The sequence below is a fragment of the Pseudophryne corroboree genome, chromosome 5, assembly GCF_028390025.1.
Source record: "Pseudophryne corroboree isolate aPseCor3 chromosome 5, aPseCor3.hap2, whole genome shotgun sequence".
Lineage (NCBI taxonomy): Eukaryota > Metazoa > Chordata > Amphibia > Anura > Myobatrachidae > Pseudophryne > Pseudophryne corroboree.
This window is the reverse complement of record NC_086448.1, coordinates 190,030,802-190,057,236: the sequence shown is the minus strand read 5'-3', so window position 1 is coordinate 190,057,236 and position 26,435 is coordinate 190,030,802. Positions and strand designations below refer to the sequence as shown.

At 47.1% G+C, this 26,435-nt stretch overlaps 1 protein-coding gene across 3 annotated transcripts in view; it reads left to right on the top strand.

The window, feature by feature from the left end:
• Nucleotides 1–26,435, top strand: part of CHN2 (chimerin 2) — a 568,891-nt gene that overhangs the window by 222,560 nt on the left and 319,896 nt on the right. For all 3 annotated transcript variants that reach the window (XM_063921963.1, XM_063921964.1, XM_063921965.1), the window contains exon 3: nucleotides 1,470–1,525. In XM_063921963.1, the coding sequence (XP_063778033.1) occupies nucleotides 1,470–1,525 (56 nt within the window). The remainder of the gene's footprint in view (nucleotides 1–1,469; nucleotides 1,526–26,435) is intronic.

Below are 26,435 nucleotides of genomic sequence, written 5' to 3'. Positions count from 1 at the left end.
TTAATTAGCTCTACAAAAAGCAATTAGTGTATATGCTTAGATGCACCTTTAGCCTTTTAAACTTGTCATCTTTTGTTACAGTGAGAGCAGTAAAATCAAATCTGGACAAATATAGGTTTCGATTTAGTAAAGGGTAATAAGCCTTATTTCTAAAAACGGGTGTTTCACCCTATCCGTAAAGGGGTCACCTACAGTACAGCGATGCAGCGTTTGCTCCCATTGCGGTAACTGCCAGTCAGGTGCAAACTGCTAAACTTCAAGGGCTGCGTGGGAGGCCTTCTAACCTCCCAAACAGATCACATTATTCCTAATCTGTCATTTAAAACAACTAGTTTAATCAAAGAAAACCACCCATCTGTAACAATGTTTCATCAGGCTTTATGCATAAATGATACAAGTTATAAAAACAAATCTGACATTTAAGCTGGGTACATATTAGGACTACTGAACGGCGGACCAGCCCCTGCACCAACCATGCGGCCTATTCAGGTAAGTATACACACAGATCCACCAGTCAATGTGTTGGGTGTGGTTCATTATGTTGACATGAGTTAGGTCGATATACATTGGGTCGACCACGTTTGGTCGACATGCATTAGGTCGACATGATCACTTCGTCGACATGGTCATTACGTTGACATGTGCTAGGTTGACATGGAAAAAGGTCGACATGAGGTTGGTTTTTTTACTTTGTTTGGTGTCGTTTTCTTTGAAAAGTGACAAGGAACCCCAATTGGTGCACCGTAACCCCTCGCATGGCTCGCTTCGCTTGCCATTCTTCAGGCAAGGTACCTCGCTCCGCTACCGCTGCGCTCGGCAGAGGTTACCATTCCCGAAAGTAGTCCACATGGATCGTTAAGTATGAAAAAGCTCAAAAAATGAAAATAAAATTGTGAAAAAATCAGTTAACCTTTTTCCATGTCGACCTAATGACCATGACAACCTAGTAATCATGTCGACCTAGTGATCATGTCGACCAAACGTGGTCAACCCAATGTATGTCGACCTAACTCATGTCGACCTAATGACCGCCATCCCAATGTGTCACAGCTAGACGGGCATTTGAATTTGCAGTTTGACGTCAGTCCCTGCAGCAAGTGTGTGGTGGATATATTGGTACATCTGGCTGTGCTGCAGAGCCAACGTGATATGTCTGTGACTGACGCTCTCAGACATATTGGGTGTGCACACCTGCTGACCGCCTCGTAATTATGTTAATTAACATAAGTGAATTAGAAAAGATTGTGATAATTGCACGTTATGCAAGAAATAGGAGGAATTATACTGTGTGCTGTAGTTGGTCAGTATTGAAAAACATGGACATTTTACAGGGAATAATCCGTAAAACCTGGAAGTTAGGGTCAGCTAGCTGATGGAATGATTCCTGCATTGTCACTGTCCTATTTCACTGTTGTGCCATACTGTATGTTTTGTATTCTTCTATTAACTGTTATATATTCTACTCACAGTGTATCAGTTGCAGCAAGAAGCTCCGCGGCCCAGGAGAATCGTATGCCCACGGGAGGTTCGTTTTCTCTTTTCCTAACTGACTTCTGTAACACAGTAATTAAGTTAAATAGACGATTGTTGCCCATATACTAGCAATCTACAGACCAATTTATCTGTGAAATTAAACATGTTGGAAAACCTGCTTTAACAATCCCATTCGATTTGTGGGCGAAATCTGAGATCTGTGAACCCCATACATTACGGGATCCATTTAATTTGCTGGCTGTCGGGATCCCGGTGGCTAGGATACCAACGCCGGAATCCCGACAGCCGCCAATACTGCCAGCCAGCATACCAGCGCTACAGGTCTATTCCCACTCATGGGTGTCCGTCGAATAGTCAATGTCAGGCTGACGGTGCATCGCAACATGTGTACACAACACACCATACATATGTCTACTTTCTTTACTATTTTTTGTTTTTCTGTTTAAACATTTGCATCAGCTTCATCTATAAAGGTGTTTGCCACACTGCAGTGTTTGCAAATAGATGTAAATGTACAATAATCAAAGAGGAACAAAATATTTTGATTCCCGTTTTGTATTGTAATTATGAGAAATAGGCAGTAAAGATAAGGGGGCAGGGAGATAAAAGGGGGGAAGAGGCTATGATAATATTGCAATATTAAGAAATTGTAGGCAGTGGTTTTGATTTAAAAAGAGTTTAGGTGGCGAGCTTTTAAAGTACATTTGGCGCATTATATGCCCAATTTATCTAATAATGCTTATGGTGGTCAGGGATAGACAGTGGGAGTATAATGTGTTTTATATGGAATGGGAAATATGTGTTTGTACTGTTCTCCTTCCCTGCTTCTCAGAGCTGAAGAGTCATGTGGTATATAAAGCGGGTTCACTACGATATGCCGGCGGTCGGGCTCCCGGCGACCAGCATACCGGCGCCGGGAGCCCGACCGCCGGCTTACCGACAGTGTGGCGAGCGTAAATGAGCCCCTTGCGGGCTTGCTGCGCTCACCACGCTACGGGCAGGTGGCGCGCTACGCGCACCACACTATTTTATTCTCCCTCCAGGGGGGTCGTGGACCCCCACGAGGGAGAATAAGTGTCGGTATGCCGGCTGTCGGGATCCCGGCGCCGGTATACTGTGCGCCGGGATCCCGTCAGTCGGCATACTGAAGACCACCCATATAAAGCCAGGGACAGGTCTCTGATTATGCGCAGATGAAGCTTAAGCCTAAATAAATAGTGTGGCTGAAACGCAGCTAGATGCTATTTCATAGGTGGATACAGCGTAGTCACTAAAAATTTGTGGACCTTGGCTGGAGCTCTTCTTTGACAATTGTGTCCGGCTATACCCTGCACCCCACTTTTAGTTTTTTTTTTGTTTGTTTTTAAATATATTTATTGAGTTTTTATAAGGTCCACTTTTAGTTTTATTCATACCTTTAGAAATATTTTAATAATTTTTTGGTACACCCTGGCTTTTTTACATTAGGAGACTTCTAAGCAATTTACATTACTTTCTTATCGGTGTTCCACTGTCTATACCATGTTTAAATTATCTTTGCATGTGCTGTGTAATAACTCTGGCTGTGAGAAGCTATCGTCTATTTACAAACGGTACATATATATATATATATATATATATATATATATATATACATATATACAGTGCTCGAAGTGGGGCGGTATACAGCGGTATGACATACTACCACTTTGAGCACTGAGCCCAGAGCAGCAACTAGGAGTCCGCCACCACCTGCCGCTAGGTAGCTGCAGTGGCTAGTTCTTGTGCAGTGTTTAATAGAGATAGCCGGACAGCGCTGCAGCTAACCATCCAAATGCTCTACCCCACCTGGATTTCTCCTGTGCGCCGTACGGTCGCAGTGTCTTTTGGTAGTCTTTCCCACAAAGCCGCTGTCAAGACAGAGGGAATGTCCAGGGAATAGGACTTTGGCTCTTACTACTGCTGGCTCTGGTTCTGCCACTGCTTGCTCCTTTCGTTCCCGCGGCTGCAAGTGAGGGACAAGTAATACTCCTTTCACATTGCACAAATAACCCAGTATCGACCCGGCATATTGCCGGGTCGACACGGGTAAGTGTGCGGTGTGAAAGGGCCATGTCTGAATTCCCGGGTCGCCTGACTTGGTAATTCAACCCCGGGTAATAAGAAGGGTTATTCCCAGGTTGAATACCGGGTCAGGCGCAGTATGAATGGGCTGCCAGGTCGATGCAACCCGGTACCCATTCACAGCAAAGGGAGTGCCAGCAATCATAAATTAAGAGAAAAGTCCAGGAACAGAGCATTTTGTCCCTCCTGGAGAGGGTCATGTTGGGAGGTATGTGACGGTCAGCATCCCCACTATCGGTAAATTATACTGAACCCCACTGAGCATATCTATAGCTTATTCATGTCATATGCGAGGTTAAGAGAACTGATTATCATGTTTTGTTCTGTTTTTATTTTTTATTTTTGTTCTGCCCTTATATACTGTGGAGGTTAGCAAACAAAAAGGTTAGCAGTTGGGCAAAACCACTTTGCACTACAGTTGGGGCAGATGTAACATGTACAGAGAGAGTTAGATTTGGGTGGGTTATATTGTTTCCGTTCATGGCAAGTACCGGCACCTTAATTTTCACGCTGCAATTTAGATTTCAGCTTGAACACCCCCCACCCCAATCTAATTCTCTGTGCACATGTTACACTGTAGGGGGGCAGGGGGGGGGGGGCAGATATAACATGTGCAGAGAGTTTTAGATTTGGGTGGGGTGTGTTCAAACTGAAATCCCCCCCCTGCAGTGCACATGGTTTTGCCCATTAGCTGCGATCAGGTCTGAATTAGGCCCATGGTTTTCCCAATTGGTGACTTTTTTGGTTTACTAACAAATCTGAATAACCCACTATATTTCCAACAAGAACCAAGCCTCTCCTTTCTAAGAAAACAATATATTCACTGAGCTACTGTATGTGTAGAAATGCCAATATTCATTGACATATATACTAATCTGCATATAGAAATATATTTTATTTGCACATTAGGGGGCATATTCAATCAAGCTCCAGGCCCCCCTGCATGCATTTCTTGGTATAATGGCTCAGAAAACTTTACTTGTTCTAGCTCACACTTCCGTGACTTGCCTTGGTGCAAGTCATAGGCAGCCCAATGGAATTCAGACTGCATAATATAGTACAGTCAATGCAGTATGTTTCTCAGTATGCTGTAGCCATCAGTTTTTTTTAGGCAAATCATTATCTTTCTCTATATACATGTGGAAGCTGATTGCATTGATTTGGGAATGCACATTGAGGCGTTCTGGATTCATTCCTAGTCATAGTTCCAGCTGGTGTATAATTTTGAGGGTTAATGAATCAATCACTTTCACCAATACTTTGAAAACCAGTTGGGAACAGCTGCCGACCTTTTTGTAGCACTTTGATGAGTTCCTGTTTTATATCCTAAGGAGCTGTATTTGCATTTCATAATTATAAAGTATCTTGAGGATTGCACATCAAAGATGTAGAATTTCAGACAACTTTTCATTTATCAGAAAAGTGCTTTGAGGTTGCTAAATCCAGAATTTTTTTAAAACAAAGTTGTCTTCTACATTTTAATATGCTACTTTAGCTGGATTCATCCAGTGTCCCAGAGAAACAGTAAATTCGGAAAGTTATATGTATTTATACAGTATATTACATTTCTGTTACCGAGCAGTTGTTATGTGAAGCTCTCCATAAGGGTTAATCTATTGTTTTAATATTTATTCAATTTCACATCTAGTGTTTTAGATTTCCAAAGGAACAATAAATGCATGCTTATGGGCCCTACTCACTTGACGATGTGCCGCCGAGGTGCCCGACGGCCGATACGGCCGACGAGCGACCCGGCGGCGGGGGGGCAGTGACGGGGGGAGTGAAGTTTCTTCACTCCCCCCGTCACCCGGCTGCATTGAAGTGCAGGCAAATATGGACGAGATCGTCCATATTGGCCTGCATGCACAGCCGACGGGAGACCAGCGATGAACGAGCGCGGGGCCGCGCATCGTTCATCGCTTAAGTCTCCACACTGAAAGATATGAACGAGTTCTCGTTCATTTATGAACGAGATCGTTCATATCTTTCAGAATATCGCCAAGTGTGTAGGGCCTATTAGAAAACCAGTTAATCTTTACTGGATATTTGCTTAAAGGCATTCTAGAAACCATAAATAAAATGACAATAAAGGTTGACAGTATTCATGAAAACACCAGTATCTTAAAAATCACAAATGACATATAATAAAGTCAATAGAAAATCTAGACCTGTTTTTGTTGAAATATGTGCTACAAGAAGTTGGTACAGCAGATAAAATGATAAGAGATCTAATTTTTCAACTTTGATGGTAGACATTACACTTCTGTCTCCAAATTGTTCCAATTGCAGAGATACTGAACTCTCTCTGCACATGTTATATCTGCCCCACCTGCAGTGCACATGGTTTTTCCCATTAGCTAACAAATTTGCTGCTGCGATCAGGTCTGAATTAGGCCCATGTGTATGCTTAACCAATGATTGCAAATAATGATCATCATTTCTCTATCATCCACTAGGGGACACTGAAAGACTATTACACTGGGGTATAGAGGCATGGTTAGTGGGAGCTGGCACTTTAATAATTTAGTAGTGTGAAGCTCCTCCCTCTCTACTACTCATCAGCCCCCAGGTAGAAAAATGTGCCTTGGGAACTGGTCATACTGGATTATGCTCCAACAATGTTAGATTATTATTATTATTATTTTATTTTTTTTCTGAAGGTTTCTATTCAATACCCTTCCACACTTATCTAAGAAGTAGGGGTCCGGGGACTAGGCGCCCTGACACATTGTCGGGATGCTTGTCAGGGCTTCTCAAAAAGCCCCTACTATACCTCTTGGAGAAATCTGCAGCATCTCACTAAGGGGTCTACTCATAAAGCAGTGAAAACTGTGGAGAAGTGAGCCAGTGGAGAAGAACCACTCAGCATTGAAGTAACATTTATACTTTGCATACTATAAAATCATACAGAGCAGCTGATTGGTTGCCATGGGCAACTGCTCCACTGGCTCACTTCTCCACTCTTTTCACTGTTTCATGAATAGACCCCCTAAAGGAGCTGACAGCCCCACATAGGAAGGGAGAAGGAGCCAATATGTAAGTAGAGCTGCGTTACGACTACCCACTCATTCCCCCTTCTTTCTCTCCACTCCGCCGCCGCGATCTGCTGCAAGCCTATTGCAGTTTAGCAGTATCTCCTGCTTTCTCTAATATACACCGCCGCATTCAGTAGTAGCGGTGGCTCACATATTACAAGCCGGTACGGCACCTACTCGTTTCAGCATTCCTACAGCTGCTCAGTGCTGACATCAGGTCTGCACAGACGGAGGCTGCTTGAGGGCTCATGTCATGGCTTTACATATAGCATACCATGTACATACTAGGCACTGGCATATTAGGAATAAGGGGGCAGAGCTTAGAATGGCAGGTCGCTGCACGGGCTTTGCACACAGGGCGGGCTTTCTCAAGTCTGCTGGAGTGGTTCTCCCTCACATATTCTGTTCCTCTACTAACTGCAGGCAGAGCACAGGCACCATCTTAGTCAGAGACCAGCACTGCTGCCATCACAAGGCAGCAGTTTAAAAGGATTCTGCTGCCACAAGAATTGAACATCCCAGCTACAATCCTTGAAGGGACTGTGAGTACACTGTGGTGTTGCAGGAGACAGGGGATCCTTTATTGATTGGGGGCTGTGTGATTTCTCTCCTTTACATCAGCCTCTGGTCTCTCTCTGTTCCTCACTTTTCACTGTATTGTTATTACCTGTGTGAGTGGGGATGTGACAATGACTGGCAAGGCAAACACCAAAGCTTCTCAGAAGGTTGAAGTCTGCAAAAAATGCAGTAACAAATATACTCAATCTAATCCTGATGGGTAGTCCATTTTTTGTGAGTCTTGCAATATTGCAGACACGGATAATAATGTGGATTTCTCCCTGACTCCGTCTTGGGCTTCTTTGCTGGTCGGAGCTATGGCTAATTTATCTTGAGAATTAGCTGAGTCCCGCAGGACAGAGCCAGCCTGGGTGACGGGTTTGGAAAAGTCTATGGAGGGACTTGTGAAATTTATGGGGTCTTCCAATAGATCCCCCCAGCACCTTCACTTAGTCAAAAGCGACTATTACCTGATGTTCTTCAGTCAGATGAGTTGGATGAGGAACGTCTTCCACAAGAGGTGGCAGAGGAAGGTGAATAGGAGGAAATTTTGGAAGATCCTGCACAAGTGACTGGAACCAGTACTCATTTATTTGAACCACTGATTACTGCGGTGAGACAGGTACTTAATTTCCCAGAAGAACCGGTACCTGAGACTGAGGAATTTCACTTATTTGGTAAGCAACAAAGAACTATTGCTGTCTTTCCTTTTTCTTTACAGCTACACGACCAGTTGGTGTTAGCATGGAAACAGCCGGACAAGCATTTGCAGTTCCCAAACGATTCATTCCCCACTACCCTTTTCAGTCTTCATGACAGAAAAGTAGGAAACTCCCCCTCCTGTTGATGCGTCAGTTTCCAAAAGATGACTCTACCTGTTCCGGGTGCAACTTCGCTTAAATACCCTTCAGAACGGGACTGGAAGCAACGTTAAAAGAAATTTATACTGCTCAACCAGAACTTGTGAGTGCTTGGGGGAACAAAGCAGTGGAAACATGGGCAAAACCGTTGGTAGATGGATTAGACTCTGGTACTTCAAAAGAAGAACTCAGAGTACTGGCAGAACATATTCGGTAGTCTGCAACTTATTTCGGAGATGCCGCCAAGGATATCAGTCAGCGTAGCTCCAGAATTTCTGCCTCATAGAGCTCTCTGGCTACGCTCCAGGCAATTGGATGCGTAATCTAAAAGCTGTGGAGGCTCTCCCTTTCATTGTTGAATTTCTATTTGGTCCGGAACTGGATAAATTGATCTCCCAGGCCACAGGTGGTAAGTCCACATTTTTACCATCAGCAGCTCCGCCTGCAAGATGAGTCTGTCTTTTCTCTGACGTCCTAGTGGATGCTGGGAACTCCGTAAGGACCATGGGGAATAGCGGCTCCGCAGGAGACTGGGCACATCTAAAGAAAGCTTTAGGACTATCTGGTGTGCACTGGCTCCTCCCCCTATGACCCTCCTCCAAGCCTCAGTTAGATTTTTGTGCCCGACCGAGCAGGGTGCAATCTAGGAGGCTCTCCTGAGCTTCTTAGAAAAAGTTAGTTTTAGGTTTTTTATTTTCAGTGAGACCTGCTGGCAACAGGCTCACTGCATCGAGGGACTAAGGGGAGAAGAAGCGAACCTGCCTGCTTGCAGCCAGCTTGGGCTTCTTAGGCTACTGGACACCATTAGCTCCAGAGGGACCGAACACAGGCCCAGCCTCGGAGTCCGGTCCCAGAGCCGCGCCGCCGGCCCCCTTACAGAGCCAGAAGCAAGAAGAGGTCCGGAAAATCGGCGGCAGAAGACATCAGTCTTCACCAAGGTAGCGCACAGCACTGCAGCTGTGCGCCATTGCTCCTCATGCACACCACACACTCCGGTCACTGAGGGTGCAGGGCGCTGGGGGGGGGCACCCTGAGCAGCAATATAAACACCTTGGCTGGCAAAAATACATCACATATAACCCCCAGGGCTATATGGATGTATATTAACCCCTGCCAGATTCCATAAAAATGCGGGAGAAAAGTCCGCGAAAAAGGGGCGGAGCCTATCTCCTCAGCACACTGCGCCATTTTTCCCTCACAGCTCCGTTGGAGGGAAGCTCCCTGGCTCTCCCCTGCAGTTAATACACTACAGAAAGGGTTAAAAAGAGAGGGGGGGGGGCACAATTTAGGCGCAGTATACAACATATATGCAGCTATAAGGGAAAACACTTTTTTATAGGTGCTATCCCTGTGATATATAGCGCCCTGGTGTGTGCTGGCATACTCTCCCTCTGTCTCCCCAAAGGGCTTTGTGGGGTCCTGTCCTCTATCAGAGCATTCCCTGTGTGTGTGCTGTGTGTCGGTACGGCTGTGTCGACAGGTATGTGGAGGATAATGAGGTGGAGGCGGAGCGAATGCCTGTAAATATGTTGTCACCCCCTGCGGGGTCGACACCGGTGTGGTTGAACTTATGGAAGGATTACGTGAAAGTGTCAACTCCTTACATAAAAGGTCGACGACACGGAACAGCCGGCTACTCAGCTTGTGCCTGTTCCAGCGTCTCAAATGTCATGGGGGGCTCTAAAATCGCCCGCTACCTCAGATAACAGACACAGATGTCGACACGGATACTGACTCCAGTGTCGACATCGATGAGACTGGTGTACCCTCCAAATAGGTCCACCCGTTACAGGATTGAGACAATGAAAAATGTATTACACATTTATGATTATACCCCAGGTACCACATAAAAGGGTATTGTGTTTGGTGAGAGAAAACTATTAGTAGTTTTTCCTGCATCTGAGAAATTAAATGAGGTGTGTGAGGAAGAGTGGTCTTCCCCCGGTAAGAAATTGATAATTTCTACAACGGTTATTGGCAGCGTACCCTTTCCCGCCAGAGGATAGGTCACGCGGGGAAACACTCCATAGGGTAGATACAGCGCTTACACGCTTATCAGAAAAGGTGGCACTACCGTCTTCGGGTACGGCCGCCCTGAAGGAACCTGCTGATAGAAAGCAGGAGGTTACCCTATAAGATATGGTCACACACTAGGGCATTATATTGCGACCAGCCGTTGCTTCGGCATGGATGTGCAGTGCTCCCGCTGCGTGGTCAGATTCCCTGTCGGAAAATAACTATGGATAGGGACAATATTTTGCTGAAAATAGAGCATATAAAAGACGTGGTCTTATACATGCGTGATGCACAGAGGGATATTTGCCGGCTGGCATCAAAAATAAGCGCTAGGTCCATTGCCGCCAGACGGGGGTTATGGACTTGGCAATGGTCAGGCGATGCCGACTCGAATCGGCACATGGAAGTTGCCCTATAAGAGGGTAAAACTGTTTGGGGATAGTTTTTCAGACCTCGTTTCCACAGCTACTGCTGGGAAATTAATTTTTTTGCCACAGGCTGCCCCACAACAAAAGAAAGCACCGTATCATCAAGTACAGTCCTTTCGGCCCCAGAAAAACAAGTGGGCTAGAGGCTCATCCTTTCTGCCGAGAGGCAAAGGTAGAGGAAAAAAGCTGCAACACACAGCTAGTTCCCAAGAGCAGAAGTCCTCCCTGCGTCCGGTAGGTCCACAGCATGGTGCTGGGGCTGCTCAGGCGGACCCGGGTACGGCGGGGGCCCGTCTCAGATATTTCAGCGGACAGTGGGCTCTCTCACATGGATCCCTGGGTCCTTCAAGTAGTATCTCAGGGGTACAGGCTGGAGTTCGAGACGTTCTTCCCCCCGCCGTTTCCTAAAATCTGCCTTACCGGCACCTCCCTCTGCCAGGGAGACGGTGTTGGTGGATATTCAACACTATAATCACAACAGGTGATTGTCAAGGTGCCCCTCCTTCAGCAAGGAAGGGGTTACTATTCCACAGTGGTTGTGGTACCGCAACGGTTCGGTGAGACCCATCTTGAAATTAAAATACTTGAACTTTTATATCAGAAGATTCAAGTTCAAGATGGAATCGCTCAGGGCGCTTATTGCGAGCCTGGACGAGGGGGATTACAGGGTCTCCCTGGACATCAAGGATGCGTACCTGCATGTCCCCATTCCCCCCCCTCACCAGGAGTACCTCAGATATGTGGTACAGGACTGTCACTATCAGTTCCAGACGCGGCCGTTGGAGTTGTCCACGGCACCGAAGGTCTTTACCTAGATAATGGCCGAAGTGATGATACTCCTTCGCAAGAAGGAAGTTTTTATTATCCCGTACTTGGACGATCTCCTGATAAAGGCGAGGTCCAAAGAACAGTTGGTAGTGGGGGTAGCACTCTCTCGGGAAGTGCTACAACAGCACGACTGGATTCTCAATATTCCAAAGTCACAGCTGGTCCCGACGACACGTCTTCTGTTCCTGGGAATGTTTCTGAACGCAGACCAGAAAAGAGTGTTTCTTCCAGTGGAAAAAGCCGAGGAGTTGTCATCTCTAGTCAGAGACATCCTAAAACCAGGACAGGTGTCGGTACATCAATGCACACGAGTCCTGGGGAAAATGGTAGCTTCGTACGAAGCATAATTCCATTCGGAAGACTCCACGCAAGGACGTTCCAGTGGGACCTGTGGGACTAATGGTCCGGGTCCCATGTACAGATACAACAGCGGATAACCCTGTCAGCAAGAAACAGGGTGTCGCTGCTGTGGTGGCTGCAGAGGGCTCATCTACTAGTGGGCCGCAGATTCGGAATACAGGACTGGGTCCTGGTGACCACGGATGCCAGCCTTCGGGGCTGGGGTGCAGTCACACAGGGAAGAAATTTCCAAGGAGATTTCGCTTCACATAAATATTCTGCAGCTAAGGGCCATTTACAATGCCCTAAGACAAGCAAGGCCCCTGCTTCAGAACCAGCCGGTACTGATCCAATCAGACGACATCACGGCGGTCGCCCATGTAAACAGACAGGGCGGCACAAGAAGCAGGATGGCGATGGCAGAAGCCACAAGGATTCTCCGATGGGCGATCTACACCCAGGAGAATGGGGACTTCATCCAGAAGTTTTCCAAATGCGGGTAAACCGTTGGGAATGACCACGGGTGGACATGATGGCGTCCCGCCTCAACAAGAAGTTGAAAAGATATTGCGCCAGGTCAAGGGACCCTCAGGCGATCGCTGGGGACGCTCTAGTGACACCGTGGGTGTACCAGTCGGTTTATGTGTCTCCTCCTCTATCTCTCATACCCAAGGTACTGAGAATAATAAGAAGGCGAGGAGTGAAAACCATACTCGGGGTTCCGGATTGGCCATGAAGAGCTTGGTACCCGGAACTTCAAGAGATGCTGGCAGAGGACCCTTGGCCTCTGCCGCTCAGACAAGACCTGCTGCAGCAGGGACCCTGTCTGTTCCAAGACTTACCGCGGCTGCGTTTGACGGCATGGCGGTAGAACACCGGATCCTAAAGGAAAAGGGTATTCCGAAGGAAGTCATCCCTACCCTGATCATAGCCAGGAAGGATGTCACCGCAAGACATTATCGCCGCGTTTGGCGAAAATTTGTTGCTTGGTGGGAGGCCATGAAGGCCCCGACGGAGGAATTTCAACTATGTCGATTCCTGCACTTCCTGCAAGCAGGGGTGACGTTTGGGCCTCAAATTGGGGTCCATCAAGGTCCAGATTTCGGCTCTGTCGATTTTCTTCCAGAAAGAACTGGCTTCACTGCCTGAAGTTCAGACTTTGGTTAAAGGAGTACTACATATTCAGCCTCCTTTTGTGCCTCCTGTGGCACTTTTTGGATCTCAACGTGGTGTTGGATTTCCTAATGTCGCATTGGTTGAGCCACTTAAAACCATGGAGCTAAAGTATCTCGCGTGGAAAGTGGTCATGCTGTTGGCCTTGGCCTTGGCCAGGCGTGTGTCAGAATTGGCGGCTTTGTCATGTAAAAGGCCTTATCTGATTTTCTGTATTGATAGGGCAGAGTTGAGGACTCGTCCTCAGTTTCTCCCGAAGGTGGTCTCAGGTTTTCACTTGAACCAACCTATTGTGGTGCCTGCGGCTACTGGGGACTTGGAGGATTCCAAGTTTGCTGGACGTAGTCAGGGCCCTGAAAATTTTATTTTTCCAGGACGGCTGGAGTCAGGAAAACTGACTCGCTGTTTATCCTGATGGCACCCAACAAGCTGGGTGCTCCTGCTTCTAAGCAGTCTATTGCGCGCTGGATTTGTAGCACTATTCAGCTGGCGCATTCTGCGGTAGGATTACCGCAGCCTAAATCAATAAAAGCCCATTCCACAAGGACGGTGGGCTCATCTTGGGCGGCTGCCCGAGCGGTCTCGGCTTTACAATTTTGCAGAGCAGCTACTTGGTCAGGGGCAAACACGTTTGCAAAATTCTACGAATTTGATACCCTGGCTGAGGAGGACCTGGAGTTCTCTCATTCGGTGCTGCAGAGTCATCCGCACTCTCCCGCCCGTTTGGGAGCTTTGGTATAATCCCCATGGTCCTTACGGAGTTCCCAGCATCCCCTAGGACGTCAGAGAAAATAAGAATTTACTTACCGATAATTCTATTTCTCGTAGTCCGTAGTGGATGCTGGGCGCCCATCCCAAGTGCGGATTGTCTGCAATACTTGTATATAGTTATTGTTAACTAATCGGGTTCTTGTTGTGAGCCATCTATTCAGAGGCTCCTCTGTTATCATGCTGTTAACTGGGTTTCATATCACAAGTTGTACGGTGTGATTGGTGTGGCTGGTATGAGTCTTACCCGGGATTCAAAATCCTTCCTTATTGTGTACGCTCGTCTGGGCACAGTATCCTAACTGAGGCTTGGAGGAGGGTCATAGGGGGAGGAGCCAGTGCACACCAGATAGTCCTAAAGCTTTCTTTAGATGTGCCCAGTCTCCTGCGGAGCCGCTATTCCCCATGGTCCTTACGGAGTTCCCAGCATCCACTACGGACTACGAGAAATAGAATTATCGGTAAGTAAATTCTTATTTTTCCACCCATCTCACTTTTTCCTCGAGTACTGAAACGCATAAAATGCAGGATCTTCTGCAGCAGGGCCTTTCCATGCATCCCAATTTAATGTGGCTCCAGTTACCTGCATGGCTATTAAGGCCGCTATTTTAAGATGCAGGGAATTCCAGAGGCAGTCATTCCTACTATACTACGCGCCAAGAAGCCTGTCACGGCTGTGCATTATCACCGCATCTGGCGTTCTTATATCTCATGGTGTGAGAGAAGATTTTCCATTCAAAACATTTTGTCTTAATCGACTGTTGCTCTTCCTTGAAGACGTACTGGATGCAGGTCTCTGGCTGGGGTCCTTGAAGGTGCAGGTCTCTACCCTGTCCATATTCTTTTACTGTAGACAAGCACTCCTACCAGAAGTACAGACATTCTTTCAGGGAGTTGCTCAGGTAAACAACCACCTTTTGTCCCACCTACTGCTCCGTGGGATCTTAATCTGGTACTCGACTTCCTACAATCTTAAGTATTTGAACCACTGGAAGAAGGGGATCTAAAGTATCTCTCTTGGAAGACAGTTCTTGTTTTGGCACTGGCTTCAGCTCGCTGTGTCTCTAAATTGGGGGCGCTTTCATACATACTCCCATACCTAATTTTTCATGATGATAGAGCTGAACTACGGAAGCATGCCTCTTTCCTTCCAATGGTGGTGTTGGCGTACCACATCAATCAGCCTATCGTAGTGCCATCAAGGGCGTAGCTACCATAGGTGCAGACAGTACAGCTGCTATGAGGCCCAGAGATGAGAGGGGTCAACATTCCCTACCAAAGTTACATGTGTTATATTAGTTGCCTACCCTCCCGCATCCTGTGGGAGACTCCCGATTTACAGTGGAGTCTCATACTACCCCGGTTTTTACCTAGAAAACCCCGGATTCCTGCCCCTGCACTGTCGAGAATGCAATGATAGTGGGACCTGCACGAGAGGACCCCGAGCCCTGACATCATGCACAAGCCCCAACCCCACTGCTCCTCCATCCCCCCCGCAAACACAATCTGACCACTGGCAGAAGCAGAGTGGAGCCGGCAACCACGGACAGGCTAGGGCAGCCAGGTATGATTAAAGCTTTGGGCGGCCGCCAGCTGTCTGGAGCAGTATGCAGTATACATATGCAGATAGGGCCAGCCCTGGGCATACTGTAGATTGCTGGCTGTGGCTGCAGCACTAAGGAGGGGGTGGGGGAGTCGTGTCATGAGCACAACCAACTTGGGGGTGGGTGAGAAATCTCAGAATCAGATCCCTTGCCTTGGTGTGGCAACAACTAGCCTGCTCTGCTGCTGTCTACGCCCAACCCACTCGGGTATGCTTTCTGATGGCTGGACCTCACACATTTATGATGTTTGTATAAAGGAAGAGGATCATCATTAAGTCCAGTCTAACTTTCCCCACCCCTGGAGTTCCTGTTCCCAAGCTACATGTGCTGAGGTCTTATCATTGACGCACAGCCACATGTACTTTCCAGCTAACAACTCACTCATGCTGCAGGGCCCCCTCCTGGCCACCAATTCCCCTCAACACATTGCTTGTCATCAGAGGCGGGGCCAATGACAAGCCCCACCCCTTTCCTGTATCCCCGCAAATTGCGGCATTAAGGCACAAGGGGTGGGCCTAAGTACGCATGGTGCCTGCCCATATCAGTAGCCTGCAGGCGCATCAGCTGCAGCATTAAGTAAAACTATGTATTTATGTGTCATCTAAAATATATATATACACACACACACACGCACACACACACACACACACACACACACACACACACACACACACACACACACACACACACACACACGCACACACACACACACTCTTGGTTCTCACCATTCCCCTCCCAGCCTGCCAGCTACCGCCACTGGATGATCACCATTCTCAACCCCCTTGCCACTGGGTGCAATGCAGATATATAAAATGTGTTTATATAGTATCTGTGGAAGCACTATAAAGAAGTAGTTAATGTTAACTAATGAAAAACATAAAAGTAAAAATGTATAAATGTAAAAATATGTTTCAGTGGCTCTTTTGTTGGTAAGAATATTATCTGCTCCTTCATTCCAGGGATAAGATTATCTTTCCGTAACTCACCCTGGTCCGCTATTCTCCAGCATCCTCCATTGATGTCCAGATGCTGTAGTCTTGCATGCTGATTAAACACATAGAAGGTCCATCTGACGGCAGGTGTGGCATGACGGGACATGATGTGGCTCTGGCTTTCATGCTTTGCAATGCACTTTGTGTTTTGCAGTATCTGTGCAGCAGCAGAATGTAATTACTGCTGCTTCGATTCTGCGTAGGTATTGTAAGCTGTGTGAGGTGCTGGATCCGTGCGGCACCAAGTGTAGTAGATGCGACTCCAGCTCTTTTTCAAGAAGTTTTTTAATAGATGAAGCGTGTTGAAGCCTATTATCACAGCTACCAGCAACTGACTTTTAAACTACACATTAAAGCCGGAGCTAGAGTTGCATCTACTACACTTGCTGCTGCATGGACTCACAATACCAACAAAGAATCGATGCAGCGGTAAATACATTCAGCCACCTCACGGACACTGCAAAACAGCAGCAATACAGAGTGGTATAATGTGGATAAGGAGCAATATGTTGCGGTGTAATGTGTATAAGGAGCATTATGGTTCGGTATATTGTGAATAAGGAGCAATACGGTGCAGTGTAATGTGTATATGGAGCAATGCAGTGCTGTATAATGTGTATAAAGAGAGATACAGCGTGGTGTATTGTATATAAGGAGGGATACGGCATGGTGTAATGTGGGTAAGGAGTGATACGATGTGGTGTATTGTATATAAGTAGGGATACGGCGTGGTGTAATGTTGTTAAGGAGGGATACGGTGTGGTGTATTGTGTATAAGGATGGATACGGTGTGATGTAATGTGAATAAAGAGGGATACGGTGTGGTGTATTGTGTATAAGGAGGGATACAGTGTGGTGTAATGTGAATAAAGAGGGATATGGTGTGGTGTATTGTGTATAAGGAGGGATACAGTGCGGTGTAATGTGTATAAGGAAGGATATGGTGTAATATCAACAAGGAGTGACACAGTGCAGTGTAATGTGAATAAGGGGCACTACCATAAGGCATAATAACGGACACTATTGTGTGATATAATGTGAATAACGTTGCACTAGTGTGTTGCATAATTTTAATTGGGGGTACTATTCTGTGGCCACGTGTCTTACTAGCACGAAACATGACCTCTTTTGGACCGCGCACTGTCCTTGCTTCCAATTAGAGGGGTGGGGGTGCCACTGGTCTTGTTGGCAAGGGTACCAAAATGAGGATTGCTGTGGGTGAGGGGTGATGGGAGCTGTGCTGGGAGAAGGGAGGGTGCTGGGTCAGATGCTAAACTAGCGCAAGTGCTAGGGGGCACCATCCAATATCTTGCCTAGGGCATCAAATTGGTTAGGCCCGGCTCTGTATCTATAACCTCCCTCTGTCCAGTTCCTTTAAAAAAAACTGTGCAAGTGTACCTAGAAAAATTGATGCTGTTTTGAAGGCAAAGGGTGGTCACTCCAAATTTTGATTTTGATTTCTGTTCATTCACCTTGCATTTGTTAATTGATAAAAATAAACTATAAACACTTCTATTTTTGAAAGCATTCTTAATGTGCAGCATTTTTTCCGCACCTGCCTAAAACTATTGAACAGTACTGTACGTACTGCTCACTGCCACTCTACTGTGCTGCACTGCACAGGAAATCATGAGCAGAGGCGTTTTCAGGGGAGGAAAGGGGAGCTAAGGATGATTCAGTTCTTTTAAAGCACTAGGATAACCCTTTGGAGACGTGGCAAGATGCTACCAATGTAACGTGGACATTTGGACACAACCATGCTCCTATTTTTGGTTAATGTCCTGTTTCGCAAAGGGGGAGTTGTGGAAGGTATGTGCTTTGAACTCCTGATCTTTAATGTATTGTTTTGTTGAGCAACATTACAAACGTTGCATCAGCCAACTCATATGAGACTGCAATGGCAAAAGTATTGCACTGCTAATGACTTCTTCAGATATTCTTCTAACTACCACTTCCTCGGTACACTAGAAAACATACTTCCAATCTTTCATATATGCTCAGTGCCATTTTATTATATTGAAATCTTTTCTAAACTCTTCCAGCCAACTCTTCCAGCTACCATCAATGAAATGTTATGCCTCCTATTTCAAGAACAAGATTGATAAAACCTAATTTGAAATTAGATTCACTTGCATGACCAAAAAAACCTACTTACTGCTTTGCCTGAATCTTCTGGTGCTTCATCTAACATTTGAAGGCCCCCACTTCTCTTCAGCCTCATCCCCCTTTGAAGATTAAATATCTGCTTTCTTCTACTACTTTTTATATTTACCATTTGTACACCATACCCTCATGGATCAGACAAACCTTGTCTTCTATGATTATTCCAGCCTTAGTTAACACCTATAATATGTCTTGCTTTGTCTCATTCCATCATTATTCAAGCATTCGATGATTACTCTTGTTATGAAAAACTCATCTGACAATAACTTTTTTTCAAGTTACCATCCTCTATCCAGGAGGGCCGCCGAGACAAACTGCGGACCCAGAAGACAGGAGCATGGCCAAATTCCATAAGGTGTGGCTTTGACCCTTGTGATTAAAAAAGAAAAATATCCATGTTGCAAAGAGGGACAGTTCTACTCCTCCACAGCTCCCCAGACCTCAGATAATGTGAGGACAAGGGAATTAGTATCCATACCTCTCCCACTTTTGGCACTCCTACCTCTCTCAATTACTATGTTACTCCAAACTTATTGAGGGACTTACCTACACTTGCCTCACATACTTTCTTTCCTCACAGAACCTATTTGACACTCTTCGATTAGGCTTTTGTTGCCAATATAGAGACAGCAGTGAATAAGGTGGTCAGTTATTGTTCCTTTCAAAATGTAAAGTCCATTACTCAGTACAAGGCTTAGTATTAGGTTCTCTGTGCTTCTCTGTCCCTACCACTTCTCTTAGAAAATCACCCATGGATTTAGGTATTATATCTATGCAGATGAAACACAAATGTATGTATCCTTTCTGAATCTCCTTGCAACTGAAAATGAATGTCTTTATACCATCTAGTCATGGATGTTCTCTCTACAACCTTCCAAATTTTTAGCTTATAAATATCCCACCAAGCGAACAGAAGCTACCTACCTGTTTTTCTGATGGCACCAAACCCTTCTCCTCAAGCTCGTTGCCTGGAACCAACCTTGACTCTGAAGTGGCCTTTGTTGCTTTCATCCAATACGTGTCCTAATCCTTTTATATACATCTAAGTAATATTTACATAATACCCATCTACCAGACACAGTACACTCTGTAATCCATGCACTCATCTCCTGCATTGACTAGTATAATTCCATCCTTCATGTACTTTCATTAACAAGGCTTTCTCTCTAATTTGTTTAGTCACTGGATTTTACTGAATGCAATATAAAAGACTAGTTGTGGGGGCGTGGCCTAGACAGCAAGCTGAGAGAAAGTGTTCTCTAGAAGCTCCTGCCAGCCATATAATATAGGCTTATTTTCTACACTTTTGGGGACTCCTATTACCCCCCACTATCTCCAGCTGTCACCCCTCCACGTTCTTGAGTGTGGGGCCGAGGCTACTGAGCCGGGGGACTCTTTTAAGGGTCCCTGCGGGTTGTGGCCTTCCTCGCATAGTGAAGCCGGGGACTGTGGTGAATCTCCCCCCCCAGAACGGACGCCGAAAAGCCCCTTCCGCCAGCGGACATCTGGGTCGCCTTCCCCCGCATCGGGAGCAGCAACAGTGCCCGGGGCTGTCCCCCAAGTGAGCCGGCGGCGGCAGCGTGCAGAAGACGTGCCCGGCGGCGGCCCCGAGCGGCCGACAAGCTTACCTCCCGCAGGCTCTCCCTGAGCGCCCGGAGGTCCGGTACTGAGGCGCCCCCGTCCCTGCGGGAATCCGTCTGCAGCTGTAGACGACTCGCTGGGCAGTACGGGGAGATCGTGTGGCTCCCTCCAGCGCCGGGCTGCTGCGGCCCCGTCCGCCCCGCTCGGGATCCTGGGGCTGAAGTTTGGAGGTGATTTCCCATCCGAGGCCTACATCCAGCACTGAAGCCGGGACCTCGGGTTTGGCGCCTCCCCGCAAACGGGATCCGGAGCCAAGTCGCGGCCGGAATGGGACTGGTAGATGTCTCCCCCGCCACCTGAACTCCCTCTCTGGCCAGCTCCTACCTGTCTGTGACCCTCGGACATCAATAGGAGAAGGGGGGCTTCTTCTCTGCCTCCCTCCACAGCATCTACACTTCGTGGAATCCCCCTGCGTTTGCTCCAGTTGGCAGCCATCTTGGGACACCTGAACTGTAAGTAGCAGGGCCTGCCCTGCATCAGACCTTTGCTCTGTGGCCCTTGCTCCCCAATATCTCCACCAGCCTGCCTCTCACCTCATCAGTGTACTGGCGCCCTCACCCACATTCTATCCCGGATTTTCTTGCGGAAGTGCGTGCCTTTCTGTCCCAGTGCCATCTGCCTTGCCTGTCCCCAACGGTCTCCGCGGAACTAAACGCTAGGATCTCCGATGAAGAAATCGCCATCGTCGTTAAAGGTTTAAAACCTAACAAGGCTCCTGGCCCAGATGACTTCTCAGCCGTCTACTATAAGACTTTTCTGCCCCAGCTCATGCCCCACCTTTCAACCCTATTTAATGCTGTCCTGCAGGGTGCCTCTTTTTCTAATTCGGCTCTGGAGGCCAAGATTATAGTTATTCCCAAGGAAGGCAAAGATGCATCCAACTGCGCTAACTATAGACCTATATCGCTGCTTAACTCTGATATTAAGATATATGCGAAAATCTTGGCCCTCCGATTGAACAGCGTATTGCCCCACCTTGTCCATAATGACCAGGTGGGATTCATCCCTGGTCGTCAAGCCCGCGACAATACGAGACGGGTCATCAGCCTTGCTCACCATATCAACCTAACCCGTACCCCTGCTCTTTTGCTTTCTCTGGACGCGGAGAAAGCATTTGACAGGATAGGATGGCCCTTTATGTTCGAAACTCTTGCTCACTTTGGCTTTCAGGGGGAATTTCTCAAGGGGATCCAGGCTCTGTACTCGGTTCCGTCTGCACGGGTTTCCGTGAATGGAGTGTTGTCGGACCCTTTGGGTATCTCCAACGGCACCAGACAGGGCTGCCCACTCTCACCCCTGATATTTGCTCTAGTAATAGAACCGTTGGCTGCACGCATCCGGACTTCGACCGACATTGGGGGGTTAGAGGTGGGGAGCTCAGTCTACAAGATTTCCCTGTTTGCGGATGATGTCCTCCTTTCGCTCTCCTCACCGCACACCTCATTGCCGAACCTTCTCCATCTTCTATCGGAGTACGGGCATGTATCGGGATATAAGGTCAATTGGTCCAAAACGGAAGCTCTCCCCCTCCATATCTCTTCTGCCCACCTAGCTCGCATGCAATCCAACTTTAAATTTTCTTGGTGTGTTTCTAAAATTCGTTACCTGGGTAACTATATCACGCCCCGCTATGGTGACCTTTATAAGGCAAACTTCGCCCCCTTACTTGTCAACATTAAAGCCGATCTCCATAAATGGCAGTCTCTGATTATATCCTGGTTGGGACGAATCATAGCTCTGAAAATGAATATAATCCCCCGTCTACTTTATCTGTTTCAGACGCTGCCTGTGAAAGTCCCGGACTCTGTCCTGGCGCAAGCTCACTCTTGGTTTCTCCGCTTTGTTTGGAAAAATAAGGTCCCTAGGATAGGTTTCTCCACCTTACGTAAACCTGTACAGGAGGGCGGAAGAGGCTTCACAGATATCCGCCTTTACTATCTGGCCACTCATCTTAGCCAAGCTGTCGCTTGGTTCGCCCCTGCTCAGAACATTCGATGGCTTCAGCTGGAATCTGCACTGGGCCATATTACGTCTTTGTCGTCTTTACTCTTATCCTCCCCCAAAGCTAGATCCCCCCATTTGCAACTGCACCCTGTGCTGGAATTCTCCTGCCAGATCTGGGACTACTGTACTCGGCGCTTTCACCTCCTGTCATCTCCCTCTCCGCTTACCCCTTTATGGGATAACCCTTCTTTCACCCCGGGTCAATCTCTGACTCGATCTCGCCCATGGTCGGAAAAGAACATCCGCTTTGTACAAGATGTTCTAGCTGGGGGTACATGCGCGCCCCTATCGGACATCATAACAAAATATAATTTCCCGGAAGCGAATCCTTTTACCTATTTCCAGATAAGACACTATGTCTCTTCTATATCGAATTCTTCCCCGTTCCAACCTTTATTCACTCTGGAGTCATATAGCTATCATAAACCGCTTGCTCGAGGAATCATCTCCCTACTATACTCCCTTCTCCAGATTGGAGGGCAGCCGACGACCCCAGCTTTTGTTCTCCAGTGGGAACGGGATCTTGGTCCGCCGCCTGCTGACCATGATTGGTCGGATGTCTTCACTGCTGCCGCACAATCCTCCATCTCAACGCTAGTGAATGAAAATGCTTACAAAATATTATATAGGTGGTACTTTGTCCCCTCTAGACTCCACAAGATGTTTCATTCTTCTTCGCCCACGTGCTGGAGGGGTTGCGACGGTCATGGCTCCTTCCTCCACATCTGGTGGACGTGCCCCAATATCATGTTATTTTGGGACTCAGTCGCACACTTGATAAGTACAGTGCTCCAATCCCAGATATCTATCTTTTCTGCTGGGCCTTCCCGTTATTAACACACCTCCAAATACCGGTAAATTACCGACACAGATTTTAAATGCTGCTCGCTGCTCAATTGCTCTCCATTGGAAAAAGAAGGAGGCCCCCCCTATTAAGATGGTCATTGATAAAGTATGGTACTTCGCAAGCATGGAAAAAAATCACTGCATACCTCCATAACAGATCTTTCCAGTTTCTTGTGGTTTGGGAATTATGGTTTAACTCTCAAGCTCCAGCACGTAGAACGCGCGCCCCCGGGGGCTCCGCGGCACTTCTACTGTGATCTTAGTAGCCTCGCCTCCCATAGAGTAGGTGTGTGACCGTCCTTAATACCACCTTTTCGTGTACCTTAAACATTGCCTCTTATTTTACACTGGCGCTCCGAGCGGTATTTGCTGTATATAGAGACGCGCTGGCGGTCCCTCCGACTCTGTCTCTTTTCTTCCTACTCTATACTGTCCTCGTCTTTCCTTTCTCTTCTTTTCTCGCTTTCTCTTTATTCTTCTTCTCCCTACTGATACAGCCACGAGATTGTTTTTCTTTTTTTGGTTCCTAATTAATCAAAGTGCTTTGGTCGCTTTTGATGTATACTTTATCTCTATTTCCTTTATTATCAACATGATGTTTTTTTTTTTTCAATATGGGAACCCCATGATCTCTGTTTTTAGATTATATCTCTGCTACAAAAATAATGGTGTTTTACGGATATACCCTCCCCACCTGTTGTGGGGGGCTAATGTAACCTTGTATAACTTGAAAATTAAATAAACAATAAAAAAAAAAAAAAGACTAGTTGTTTGCCCCCACCTCTGCACCACTTGCTCCACCCCCTATTTCATCTGGCTCTGCCTCCTTCTCTGCTTCTGGCCAACCCTTCAGAACTGGTTAAGAGTTAAGACTGGCTTTACTTCACAGATAAGAAAGCATATATGTCCCAGTATTAGTTTGTGTTCACCATGTGTTTAGCTTAATGCCAGGTGCTGCTATTTACAGTATGGGAAACAATAAGATTTTACTTACCGATAAATCTATTTCTCGTAGTCCGTAGTGGATGCTGGGACTCCGTCAGGACCATGGGGAATAGCGGCTCCGCAGGAGACAGGGCACAAAATTTAAAAGTTTGACCACTAGGTGGTGTGTACTGGCTCCTCCCCCTATGACCCTCCTCCAAGCCTCAGTTAGGATACTGTGCCCGGACGAGCGTACACAATAAGGAAGGATTTTGAATCCCGGGTAAGACTCATACCAGCCACACCAATCACACCGTACAACTTGTGATCTGAACCCAGTTAACAGTATGACAAACGTAGGAGCCTCTGAACAGATGGCTCACAACAATAACAACCCGATTTTTTTGTAACAATAACTATGTACAAGTATTGCAGACAATCCGCACTTGGGATGGGCGCCCAGCATCCACTACGGACTACGAGAAATAGATTTATCGGTAAGTAAAATCTTATTTTCTCTGACGTCCTAGTGGATGCTGGGACTCCGTCAGGACCATGGGGATTATACCAAAGCTCCCAAACGGGCGGGAGAGTGCGGATGACTCTGCAGCACCGAATGAGAGAACTCCAGGTCCTCCTTAGCCAGGGTATCAAATTTGTAGAATTTTACAAACGTGTTCTCCCCTGACCACGTAGCTGCTCGGCAGAGTTGTAATGCCGAGACCCCTCGGGCAGCCGCCCAAGATGAGCCCACCTTCCTTGTGGAATGGGCCTTGACAGATTTAGGCTGTGGCAGGCCTGCCACAGAATATGCAAGTTGAATTGTGCTACAAATCCAACGAGCAATCGTCTGCTTAGAAGCAGGAGCACCCAGCTTGTTGGGTGCATACAGTATAAACAGCGAGTCAGATTTTCTGACTCCAGCCGTCCTTGAAATATATATTTTCAATGCTCTGACAACGTCCAGCAACTTGGAATCCTCCAAATCGCTAGTAGCCGCAGGCACCACAATAGGCTGGTTCAGGTGAAACGCTGAAACCACCTTAGGCAGAAAGTGAGGACGCGTCCGCAGTTCTGCCCTGTCCGAATGGAAAATCAGATATGGGCTTTTATACGATAAAGCCACCAATTCTGACACTCTCCTGGCTGAAGCCAGGGCCAGTAGCATGGTTACTTTCCATGTAAGATATTTCAAATCCACCGATTTCAGTGGCTCAAACCAATGGGATTTGAGAAAATCCAAAACTACATTAAGATCCCACGGTGCCACTGGAGGCACAACCGGGGGCTGTATATGTAGTACTCCTTTTACAAAAGTCTGGACTTCAGGAACTGAAGCCAATTCTTTCTGGAAGAAAATCGACAGGGCCGAAATTTGAACCTTAATGGACCCTAATTTGAGGCCCATAGACAATCCTGTTTGCAGGAAATGTAGGAATCGACCCAGTTGAAATTCCTCCGTCGGGGCCTTCCTGGCCTCACACCACGCAACATATTTTCTCCAAATGCGGTGATAATGTTGTGCAGTCACCTCCTTCCTGGCTTTTACCAGGGTAGGGATGACCTCTTCCGGAATGCCTTTTTCCCTTAGGATTCGGCGTTCAACCGCCATGCCGTCAAACGCAGCCGCGGTAAGTCTTGGAATAGACACGGTCCCTGCTGAAGCAGGTCCCGTCTTAGAGGTAGAGGCCACGGATCTTCCGTGAGCATCTCCTGAAGTTCCAGGTACCAAGTTCTTCTTGGCCAATCCGGAGCCACGAGTATCGTTCTTACTCCCCTTTGCCGTATAATTCTCAGTACTTTTGGTATGAGAGGCAGAGGAGGAAACACATACACTGACTGGTACACCCATGGTGTTACCAGAGCGTCTACAGCTATTGCCTGAGGGTCTCTTGACCTGGCGCAATACCTGTCCAGTTTTTTGTTGAGGCGGGACGCCATCATGTCCACCATTGGTCTTTCCCAATGGACCACAATCATGTGGAAGACTTCTGGATGAAGTCCCCACTCTCCCGGGTGCAGATCGTGTCTGCTGAGGAAGTCTGCTTCCCAGTTGTCCACTCCCGGGATGAACACAGCTGACAGTGCTAACACATGATTTTCTGCCCAGCGGAGAATCCTTGCAGCTTCTGCCATTGCCCTCCTGCTTCTTGTGCCGCCCTGTCTGTTTACGTGGGCGACTGCCGTGATGTTGTCCGACTGAATCAACACCGGCTGACCCTGAAGCAGAGGTTTTGCCAGGCTTAGAGCATTGTAGATTGCTCTTAGCTCCAGTATTCGTGCATGGAATCTGCCGAATGGAATCGCTTCGTAAGAAGCTACCATTTTTCCCAGGACTCTTGTGCATTGATGCACAGATACTTTTCCTGGTTTTAGGAGGTTCCTGACTAGATCGGATAACTCCCTGGCTTTCTCCTCCGGAAGAAATACCTTTTTCTGAACAGTGTCCAGAATCATCCCTAGGAACAACAGACGTGTCGTCGGGATCAGTTGGGATTTTGGAAAATTCAGAATCCACCCGTGTTGTTGGAGCACTACTTGGGTTAGTGCTACTACGTCCTCCAGCTGTTCTCTGGACCTTGCCCTTATCAGGAGATCGTCCAAGTAAGGGATAATTAATACGCCTTTTCTTCGCAGAAGAAACATCATTTCGGCCATT